This window comes from Bombus terrestris, chromosome 16 (genome assembly GCF_910591885.1).
Source record: "Bombus terrestris chromosome 16, iyBomTerr1.2, whole genome shotgun sequence".
NCBI classification, from domain to species: Eukaryota; Metazoa; Arthropoda; class Insecta; order Hymenoptera; family Apidae; genus Bombus; species Bombus terrestris.
In genome coordinates, this window is record NC_063284.1 from 769732 (window position 1) to 782098 (window position 12367).

The 12367-nt window shown below is 36.8% G+C and overlaps 1 protein-coding gene across 20 annotated transcripts in view; it reads left to right on the forward strand.

The window, feature by feature from the left end:
* LOC100650792 (polypyrimidine tract-binding protein 2) overlaps positions 1-12367 on the forward strand; it is a 421711-nt gene that overhangs the window by 363275 nt on the left and 46069 nt on the right. For all 20 annotated transcript variants that reach the window (XM_048413316.1, XM_020867289.2, XM_048413312.1 and 17 more), the window contains one exon: positions 4583-4723. In XM_048413316.1, coding sequence (XP_048269273.1) covers positions 4583-4723 — 141 coding nt within the window. The remainder of the gene's footprint in view (positions 1-4582; positions 4724-12367) is intronic.

Below are 12367 nucleotides of genomic sequence, written 5' to 3' on the forward strand. Positions count from 1 at the left end.
TTTTTTCAAAAGAATCCCATCAGACTCGTAGATCTTCCAAGGAGGCACGCGAAATCGAAGGAATTTCCAGGCAAAGAAATGGAAAAGCATTGTGCGCCTGCGAAAATTCACCCTCTTACATCAGATTTAATTTCCTCCGGGTTTTATCACCGTATTTCGACCAGTAAACTTGAGAGTTTCTAATGAAATCGATTTTCGATCAGATTCAACTCGAATTGAAATGGAAATATCGATTTTATTGTCAACAAAAAAGGATGTTTTATAAGATAAACTAAAATGGAAAATAATTTTCTCTAATATCGACGAGTTTCTGAGAAATCTATTCTTCTGTTTCGATTAATTGTTTTAAAGAAAAGGATATTTCGTGTCTCATTCTCATGCACAAACACAAAATTATTCTTCCGCAATAGAGTAGAAGTTCGCGAGGAAAAATGTTTTAGGTTTTAAAAAATTCACAAAATTCTACATAAATACGTACAGAGCCCACTGAAAACCGGATAAAAAGTACTCTAATCTTCCTTTAACGTACCATGAAAATCAAAATTCACTTCCACCGGTCGAACCATTAAACCGATTCTCTCCACAGTTGCCGAAAAACCATCGCGCAAAACACATTTACTTGGTCGATGAAAGTTTTAATCCATCCTAACAAAACTCGTCGGACTCGCCATTATTCGGCAAACGCGAGTTTATGACGTGAAACTGAATATCCTGCAACACAACGTGTAGTTTTCATCGGAAAACACTTTGCACCGATGAAACGACTGAAATTATTATTGCCATGGCACTTCGATCCAAAGACTGTTAACGACGCGTCGTTCGCTGTTTAAGAAGTTATTTTAGTCCTTGAATAGTTGATGGCGCAGTGAAAAAGTTGGGAATTTTGTTTTAGACGCCGTAAGCAGGATTATTCGATGCAAACTTGGAAATGTTGCGAAAGCAAAGAGTGTTCGTTGGTTGTGCAAATATTTCATGGTTTCTCTTGTGCGTCGGGTGCTTTCAGACAAGCGAGGTTATATTTTAATGGGCTTGATGCTGTTTATGTGTATTGTACAATAGTTGATGGTGCTTTGAACGACTCTTCAAACTTTACTCGATAGTGATGGGTTCCACGAATTTTAGTTGGTAATCCTGAATTCTTTGAATTTCAATTGGCGATTCAAATGTCAAGTTTCGGTTTACGCGCAAGTATTTACCGAGAATCGAAAGTTCTTTGTGTAATATATGGAGGTTTAGAGTCAGAGATCATTTCTGTCGTACACCACAACTCGGGAATATTTTGTATGGCACACAACAAATTTGACGTCGATATTTTTAGACCTTTCGTAAGAGCAAAACTTGCACAGGATTACACGGTTAGGATTCAAGGGGCGAGATTAAGCATTGGTGCATAAAGCGTGAACATTGTATTCGGAGATTTCTCGATCAGTCAGATCTTGGTCAGAGAGAAGAACAGAGCCGAGGTATAAGCGCCAGCGCGGAATCGTAAAGAAAGATAACCGGAAATTACTCGTGGAACATAGTACGTATGTTTGGGAATGAAAAGCTCGCGTTACCGCGTATCGTTGCAGCTTCGTAAACCGTTGTCGTCGCAATTGTATCCCGTCTACTCGCGTTTTATCTCCGCGTCCCTGTAACGTGGTCCGTCGTGAATCTGGATGATCGTGTTTCTTCATCCGTTCATCTTGATTACCATGTAACGACTCTGGAATTCCACCCAGTGAATGTTTTATTTAGATCGCCGCGCGATTGTTAAACTTTGCAACTACTATTGTTATATCTGTTTGATGAAACTTTGCGAGCTTTTGTTAAACTTTTTAACTTTTGTTAAACTCGGACATCGTTGGACACGCGCTCTGTAATTATTTTTTATTCGCTCTGTGGATCCTGATAAGTGGCAATACTCGAAGGAGAAATCCTTTCTCCGCGTTTCTCCATTTTTCGGAGGGTACATTAGTTAAGTTTTGAATCTTGTTGAAAAAAATCGTCGGATTAAATAACCAAAGTGCTTTGATTCGCGTCTAGATTCGCGACAAACTGCGTTAATTTCCTGTCGCATATTGATTTTCATTTTTCAAACTCTCGTGCCTCCGCTGAAACGTGCTGCGGGGATCGAAGTAATTGGTCCACGTATTTTATTTTGTCGATGTACACAACCTGTTTACTTTCATTTGAACGTGGATGACGCAAATGGATGAAAATACGCTCCTGTGACGCGTGAACTTTATTTTTTTCTGTATCCGCGGATAATCTCGAAAAATGTGTTTGCCAACATGGTACAGTTGAAAAATTCAGTAGCATCGATTCTATTGTTTGATAAAGAAACAATTTTATAAAAGTATCTTTCTGTAGTAAAAGTATTTTAATTATCGAAAAAGAATTCGATTAAAATAGGAATTCAAAATTCACCGTAATCGAACTGTTGAACAAACATTCGTGTTATTTGCATGCATTTGTACGCGATTCGAGGGCAATTTAAAGAAAAAATCCGCCGAAGAGTTCACGTGACATCAAGCCGAAATAAAAATCAGCTTTAATATTCAATAACAGTAAATCCACGGAGGAAAAATTGGCATCGTTATACGAAGTAAAATATCATGAACTTGGAAGATCTAGTTACGAAGACATCGACAGAGTTTCCCGTTTTTATTAGTTAATTTTATTTTATCCGGTTTACGACCTGCACGCCGTTGAATTTCCCGTAATTTCATACCCGTGTTGCTTCATAAAAATACTTCGACACGTCGGTCGTCCTTATACCCCTGTGGTCATTCTAATTTTACACCAACGGTCTACGTGACCAACGACGGCCATAAATGGCACAGACTTCAAAACTACCGGAAATTCGCTGTCCCGGAAGGAAGTTTCTGTTCAACTTTGTCGCGTCGAATTATCTACGTGCGTCTCGCGCTCCTCTGTCCGAAAATTTTACGTACCAATTGGTTTTCAGAAGATTTTTGACTGACTTTTTCAGCGAAAAGGTTACTATTGTTATTTATTTCGTTTAAAGTTACCATGGTCATTAGCGATTTCTCATATTCGATGGCTTGTTAAATTCTGTTCCATATCTTCGTTTCTTTGGAGAAGTTGATAATCTTTTGCTGGAACTGGGTCGATGTGAAGCTGTTATTACTTAAGATTATTGTGGACGTTATATTTTTCCCTTTCTTCGTTGTATCATATATAGGGCACTACGATTATGCGAGTGATCGATGGTCTCATATCGCAGATGTCACATTTAACAGGACTATTTTCCGGTATGTACGCGTGTGTCATTCGAGCGTAGTCTTATTCCGGTTAAAACGAAAAGGCTCTTTAAAGTAGTTCAGTGGAATTAAAGAACCAGCGAATTAACTTTATGAAATGAAGAAGTTGAAAAATTCTAGTTAAATGGAAATGGAAAAGGCTTTACGTTTAGTCAATCTTAAAGTAGACAAAAATTGTAATTGCACGAAACGTGGAAGAGTTTTATATATTCCGCATTCTCTTTCGATTCTTCGCAGTCCTGTGGATTGTTAAAAACCATTTTGAAAGCTTATCTCGAATGACTGGATCGATTCCACGTCAGTCCAGCGACTAACTCGGTAACAAGTTCCTCTTTCTCGACACTTCCGGTGCCGTCGGGCTTCCATGCCGCGTTTTAATCTCCATCGTGAATTTAATGTGCCGCATTTCTTTTGCATTTTATGCTAATCGTTGGCAAAGTTCGTTCCATGGCAACACCTGATGACGGCCATGGGGTTTTGATCCTCTTTGATGTCTCAGAAAATAAAGAAACAATTTTTATATTGTTGCAGCATAAAGCAATATTAATTAGTGTCCTCCGGTTAAATCTTTTAGAGAATTATATTACATTTTGTCGGATATTTAATAATTTATATTTATTTTCGAAACGTATCACTGGAAGTTAAAATTCGTAAAAGCTGTGTTTATTATTTATTTATGTGAGAAATTGAAAATCAGCGAGATCTCCTGTGTATTTGTGTTTTGCATTTCAATTAATAATCAAGTTGCAATTTGAATCGAGTTGGAAATGTTGATCGGAATTTTTATATATATTTTCGTTTTCACGAATAGATACATATCTCGTTTTACTGAAAACACGAGCATTCGATGATGTCAAAATATACTTAATACTTCTTTTTTTAAACGAAACGAATTAAATAATCGCTAATAAAATTTTTACAAATATCGTTCACATTTATTTCGAGTATTTCAAAATACTTCAAATAACATTAATCAAATTTTATCCCAATAACGTTTTACGTATACGCCATATCTCTCGTGTAAAAATAGTTCTTGCAAAATAATGTTTCACAATTTCGTAATTTTCATAAAGTTGTAAACAAAAGTTATTTGATACAAATTAAATCTGCCCGCTTTTGTTCTTCTAACAGACTTTTACCACCACTCAAGTTTCCTACTTTTTAAACAAAAGTCTCGTCATAATTACCGCAGTCTCAAATCTAAAGTCCCAGTCAACTGTTGGAGAAGAAAAATGAAAGACTCGTTGAAAAAAGTTTCTTCCACGTTGTCAAGTGAATAGATAACTAACTGTCGTTGTTTTTCTCGTTTGTTACAGAACTCGAACAACCAAGTTACGCTTCCTGGACAGAACCAGGTGGCCCAGACGCAAGCAGAAACCCAAGGGGGGCCCAATACCGTTCTCAGAGTCATCGTCGAGCAGATGGTCTACCCAATTTCCTTGGACGTCCTCTATCAGGTAAGTTACGACTTCTGTTTCGCCGACTATCGATTAATTTCTCGGTAACTTTAACGCTTAGGAGTGATTAATCGTGTTGTATTTCTTATCGTTGCCAAGACTCGATAATTTGTAAGTTTTATAGGTTATGGACATTTCGCTAATATATTTTCCCAGCTCTGTAAAAGTTCGGTAAATAATTTTGGAAGAATTTGTGAAACGCAATTTATATCGTATAATGCAGGCTACTAGTGACTTTCGTAGAATTTGACAGATCTATATATTTAAAAATCTGTGTCCAGTAGAATTAAAGAGAATTGAAACTTTTAAAACATTGTAAAAGATTCGCTGAATCTTCTCAAAGGAAGGTAACAGATTTAAACAACGCGTCCCAATTCTCGAGTTACAAAATACATAATAGATTATTTGCACCGTGAACACCGGCGATGTAAATCCAAAAGTCTGTACTTCATAGAGTTTTACCAGATAGCTTTGCAACGTTTTACAGCGATTTACAAAAAACAAAAAGCAATCTAAAAAAAGCCTGAAAAAGCCAAATAATTGCTAAAAAAAAAAATTGCTAAATTTCAATCAACTCAACTATCGTACATATTTATTTTACCTGTGAATAACTTAAAAGATCTCCTGATATTTTATAAGAAGATCCAAGTATATTAGAAAAAAAATTCCTTTTTGTACATCATTCCTAAAAAATTCGCCAAAAATCTACGGAATAATTATGAAATTCCGAGTTACACCACAGATTACAAGCTATTCATCTTCAAAGCATTGGAGAGGGGGTCGACGAACGACCGAGTACGCGAACGCGAAATTTATTTGAAAACAACAGCTATACTAGGGATCAGGCACGCGTGGTAAAAACGGTCGAAATCGTTGGGAATAATGCAGGAGATGGGAAATTAATCGGATTTCGCGGCGTATCCGGCGAATTCGATTCCCGATTAATCGGATATTTTCTTCTTTCGCCGACGAGCGCGTGGATTACAATGGAAGAGGACCGCGGCATATTTCGTCCGCCGCGAGCTCGCTAGATTTTTCGCCTCGTTTTCGTTAATGGAATATTAAACAATCCGCGTTAGGTGGCGGAACATTTACCGTTTCGCTAGAATTCGACCAACCTCCGATCTTCCACTATTTCGAGTCTCGTTTGTCACGCTTATTATCCATAATTTGATTTTCCACCGAGTTTGTCGCCATTTTGTTGAATAATAGGACAAGATGGACGATCGGTTATGTAGGAAATGTTTGTATTATAAACTATTTGTTATTGGTTCAGTAAGCAGTGTTTTGCCAAATTTTTTAAGATTCTTGTCAATTTCCTTCTTTAAAATTCCTCCTTTAAAATTACAGCTTGTTATGATATTCGACGTTAATTGCTTACTTTTTGACAATAAAATTGACTATCGTGATTTTTTAGATTTTGGCTCGAATTCAATTATAATTTAGAAGATTAATAGAATAGGTATAAACAGTAGACGGAAGTTTCTGGATACATTTATAAAAACATTTATATATTATTCTCTATAGGGATCGTTAAACCGAAGAAAATTATTTCATAATGGCGTAATAAATCTGCAAAATTTTAACAAACTAAAATATGTACTTTTATATGACTGCAAAAAAAAAAGATAGAAGAAAAGACAGGAACATATTCCTATATCACAATACGTATTTTTGAAGAGTATAATATGAGTTCGAAATCTGAAACGTGAATTTATGGAAGCATGTTACCAGGCAAGCGTTCCGTTCAAAATATCCGGATTTCCACTGCAGCCGAACGTGAACAACTTCCCAGCAAATATTCTCTGTTAGTTCGTCCCTTTTCACCCGCTTAATCCACTATTTTCGCAAATTTACGCTACGTTTTATAATAATTCTGATTCATTTCGCATAAAGGCGGTTAATTTATTTTCTCCATACTGTTCCTGAATTTTTGTCCTTTTAAATTCTATCAAATGCCAGAAATAATTATAATTTAATAGTTCTCCGATTCATCGCATCCTCCATTATTTTTTCTTTCTGGCAAAATTTCGGACTCAGTTTTGTCAGAAACCGAAATCTCCTATGCAATATTATTATTCTTCGTTTTCGCCTCGTTTTGAGCCATACGATCATCCTTGATCCTATTCGTATCGTGAATTACGGATCATCCTGTGTATACAGATTTCAGGTGACTTGAAGTGTTTCAGAAGCTGTCGCTACACAGGTACACGTATTGTATATCACAGTGTTATGCGTGACACAGGTTCCATCAGCGTTTCAAATGTAATTCTAATTTAACATATAATTCTCTCGACTAAGCAGGACGAAAACGAGCGATTGATTGGCATAATGCAAAGTCATTGAAACAGGCAATTGTGTGGAGCTATCGCGTCACATGGTCCGTCGCACCAATTTTGGATTACCAATTCGTAATAAGGAAACGACTTCCCCCGCCAGATTACATATTTACAGAATTACGAATAGCAATTAACGATACGCGGGAATTATGCAGCCGCGTTGTTATTGAATTAATTTGCTTGTATCGGGTACATAGAAACCGATTCTCGTGAACGATTAATTGGCGTTCCGCGACGCTCGATTAACGAGTCGATTAAAATTATCGCGACATTATCGCCACTATTGTTGCGACTGTCGTTGCTGAAATAAAAAGATTTTATATCATCGAAGTCATTACATCATCGCACAGTTGTTTCGGTTGAGATTTTACACGTCGTAGAAATTGTGAAAATGGAAAGTGTTAGTGTCAAGCATAACAATTGTACAGAATATACTTATATCCTATATAGATCGCTATAAAATATGCATAGGTGGTTTACTCAAATCCTGTCAATTTCTTAAAAAATATTACAAGGTATCAGCACTAACTATAAATTTTAAAATTTTTCGAGTTTTAATTAAATCGTCAGATTCTCTGCGTTAGAAAATTCTGCTTCTCAAAGTGGATACACAATTTCTTATTTTCGTTACGGTAAATAAACGTAAGAAACTATCCTGGTTAACAATCAGTTACAAAGTTTTTTCGACAAATATTTGATAAATCGTGCACCGAATATATGCGCGCACCTACTTCTTGTAATAAATTTATGATAAATGTAACGCTTCAACGAAAGGTTAACCAAACATGTGACAAATTCCTTGATAAATACGTCGTAGTTTATTACCGAAATACTCGAGGAGCGAAGTACGATAGGGAACATCGAAATTGAAAAAAATCGGCGCGATATTTCACCAATTTTTGCTTACGAGAAACTGCCGTTTCCCTATAACACTTTTTCACCGCGTTGACATGTGGGATCGATCTCGAAAGGAATGCAACCAATCTTCATCAGTATCGTGCACAACTGCGTCCATCTAAACTTTTCCTCCGCTTTTTTTTTCTTCTATCGATATTTCGACACGAAAAAATAGAAAATTCGCGCCGTGGCAAAAAGAGTAAAAAGGGAAAAAGAACGATAAAAAGTAAGAGATAACAAAAGAATGATTCACTGTGGGGGGGAATGTGCTGATCGCAATCAAAGTTTAGAAAAAAAAAAAAGGAAAAAAGAAGGAAACGTAAGACAATACCTATTGTAACAGCGGGCTTTTTGTTAAAATAAGGCAAAATGGAAACAAAGAATCGATAGGAAAGTGAAATAGTACAGACGGTTTTATTTTATTGTTATAAAAAATATATGTACTAGAATGATTTTGAGTGAGAAATAAAGGCCGGGGAATAGAATCTCCAATTATTCGAACGTGAAATTGAATACCTGTTAATAAGAACAAGCGAAAGAATTCGTATATGATTTCACGAATGTACGTATCGAAGGTAACAGAAATATTTTTATCGTTGGATTATTTTACTTGTTTATTAGTCGCGTGTAATTCATGCATTTGGATATGTTTAGTAATTTCCCTTCAACGAGTCCCCTTTAGAAGCCGTTGAATGCGATAATCGCTGCTATTTCCGTTTTGGAGAGAGTTCCGTGGATTTTTCGGAGGTTGGTTGCGTCATGGCCCACGAATCCGGAAATTGGGGGCTTCTTTCCGGCTGAATGTCGCGTGTTTTCATACGTAATGCTAACCGTGGTTACGGTATGCTAAACATGGCTTGGACCATTCTTTCTGTTGGATACAGGTTAAGGGAAAAAAGGAAGAACAGGAATAAAAAGAAGAAGAACGTGTTGGGTGGCTTGTAGGGCTAGTTTGAAAGAAGTTTCGCGAGATCACGGGGCGACGAAAAACGGAAAGTGTAAAAAGCGTTTCTTCCTTGCTTTCCACGCTTTTTTGCGAATAATATAGGGCTTAGGGTAATAGAGATTTATTTCGTGTTTTCTTAAGCATTTGCCAGAAATCTTCCAATTCTTTAAGGCGAGATAGTTTGTATTTAGAAAGCTATGAATTTTCATGAACATTCGTATTAAGGAGGTTTGAAATTTTTAAGGTTTCCCAATTGCAAAAGTTTGAAATTTTCACGTTTCTATCAAAGCCGAAAATCTTCAAAGATTAGCTAGATCGTGTTTATAGAAGCATGAATTTCCGTAAACACTCGCAATCTAATTACAAATATTTGAAATTTATTGTACCATTAAATAATTCTATATGAAACCCGAAAGTTGTCAAAGATTAGCAGCCAGCTTGTGTTTATAAAACCACGAATTTTCATAAAAATGTACAGTCTACAATTACGAAGTTTTGACATTTGCTGTATTATTAAATAATTTCTACGAAAGTCGAGAATTCTCAAAGATCAGATGCATTCTGGAATCGAAGGAAGATCCGAGAGATTCGAGAAGATTTCGCGCGGTGACTTGATGCACGGGATTTTGGTAGGAGTAGAGAGTAGCAGAAAGGTGGTAAGCCGATAATGGACTGACTAGAAAACACGGCTGGATTACAGACCCTGGCATTGGCCGTTGTTTGGCCGCGTAAGTAGGCTTACGCGGCGATTTCAACGCCGAATTTACACGCATCGCGATCGCTTCGAAAGATTAGCTGCCGGCCATCACGCTAAGTCGGTTCTGCCTGCTGACCGGAAGTGCTATTCCGCTGCCTTTGTTCGCTACAATGTGCATTATATAGTAACCAAGACCTGTAACAGCTATTTCGAAGTTTCGTGGTGTTTCGCGCTATCTAATTTGTGAATCTCTGTTTGGACAAAAATTGAATAGAGAATCGAGCTGATTTTATAATACTACGGTTATTGTAACAAAATTTCTACGTGATCAGATTCCACGTACGATGGCCTTTAAAAGTTGAAAAGCATAAAATAGATTTCTATCCTTTGTAATTAGATTGGGGATGTTTATGGAAATTCGTATTGATATAAACGCAAGTAAAGAAACAGAGCCTAAGCAGAAATTTGTTTTATATACTTATTAAATATCACAACCAGTACTCTACTTGGCGTATTTTGGCGTATTATACATTAATATACATGTTTATAAGTGGTACGTGATTTATGAATTTTATTAGATTTTATGTTTTATCCATATCGTTTCATAGCGGCTTGATAGTGGTAGGTAATCGAGATTAGTTAATACGACGGTGTTGCTTTCACATTAGCTTAATATTACTCGTAATTTAATGGATCATTCTGGTGCATTATTCATAATGTAATTCCTGATTAGTAGTAATCAAATACGAATGGAGCAGATTATTGATGGAGATTTGTATGCTTCGTGCAGAAAAATGTATAAATTGCGTGTAATAAATTGTATTATAACTTTCAAAAATCACGGAAAATACGAGAAATTGTAAATCGCATGTAACGACTAGGTAAGTTACATGAAATTACAAAATAGCAAATGCGAGGAGTGGCAAAGCTGTCGGAATTTTGCGCGAGTCGCGTAGCTGCCTCGACTGCAATTCCTTGCCCGCGGCACGTAATCCTCGCGATTTAAATGAAATCGATGCAGAACAACTGCAAAGAAATCTGCAAATATTGAAACATCGGGAATTCAAGAGAGGAGATGGTTATCCGTGGAGTTGAAACGCGAGAAATTTAATAACGGTGAGGAAGTCTGAGAAATATGCTTGGTCGTAATATTTATATTCGAATAATCGATTCAAATTAATATTAATATTTGTATCTTAATGGTCTGCCTAGATTTTTCTTACTTTATTAACCAATTGCAATTTGCTAAGTAAGAATGAAGTCGATTATATATATCGCTTTGATAATTGGAGGAAATTCTTGGTACAGATATTTAACATCCAGCAAATTATTTCGCAAAAAATTTTATCAACTACGATCCTCATCACTCTGAAGAATGAAAAAGTGAACAACGCCCATAATCGTAGAATTCACGGTCTTCAAGGCGAAGCAGAGTAATCGACGATAAAAACAGGAGGGTCGTTAAAAGTTTCTGCGATCAATGGCCTCTCGATAGGATACGTTTCGTTAACTTCACGGATCATTAGAAATTTTAAGACGCTGAGTAATAGCGTCTCACTGCATTATCAAGTTTTCGTGACGTCACTTCGACAGGCTACTCTTTCTTCGTCTTGTTCCTTGATTAGGCACCTTGATTATTACAAGGGTAGGCACGCGTAACCGATTTCGTGATCTTTGAAATCACATCAGGGACCATTTTCGTCTAAATAAAAAACATTTAGTAACAAAATAATATTTGAAACACAGGCTGACTGTAAAATTTCGATGCATTCTTAATAAATGTTTTTCTCAAAAATGTATCTAGACTTTATTACGAACACGCTGCATAATTTAAATACTTTAAGGGTAGTAATTAACGTGCAAAATCAAAGAGAGAGCATGGATCTGTATAAGATAATGATAAACAAAAATTAAGAGTAGGAAATAATTTCTGTAAAAATAGTAAGAATAAATAAAAACTAAACGGAGAAACTGGATCTCTACAAATGAAATAATAAATAAAAATAAAGAAGACAAACTAGATCTCTCAAAAAACGACGAAGTAAAACCAGGCCTTAATCGTTCGTTCATTCGTCGGTGGAAAAGGGAAACAGGGGAAGTAAAAAAGCCATCAGCCACGAAGAGACGATCGGTTACACCGCAGCTAACCGTGAAAAACCACCCTCGGTGCTACATGGGGGTTACAAGACACGTAAGAAGGTAGGGCGGAAAGGAAAAGAGGGGGGGGGGGGAGAGAGAGAGAAAGGAACGAAGGGAAAGTAAGCAGAAATAGAGGCAGGCCGCGAGTTCGTAAATCGGATTATACATACGGTCGTTGGATGGAGGCTCGTAAAAGCGGCATGGCATCCTCGAAACCGGTCGTTTCCTCCCTGTAATTTCTCTCTGAACACGTTCCTCAACGTCCTGTGTTGAAAAACGCTCCTTCAGGAAACGTAAATGCCGGTCTTTTGACGTTTACGCGCGTAGTTGCTTCAAATGGCGAGCGATTTCTCCTTTTCCATCTTTTTTATTTTTTTTTTGTTTTTTGTTCCTTGTCTTTTTCGTGACTTATTCCGTGGAAGAAAGGAAGAGGAAATTTTGAGAAGGGAAAGTGGATGGGGTGTACGGGGTAGCTTGGACACCTGGGACACTTTAAATCTCGTCTTATTAAAGCAGCGTTGGATGGAACGGTTCGGTGTCTTTTTGGAGTGGAAATTAGGGTTGTCGAGTGTTTTTCGTTATATTTTGATTAATATCGAAGTGGAGGGTGGGCTGAGTTTCAGGGG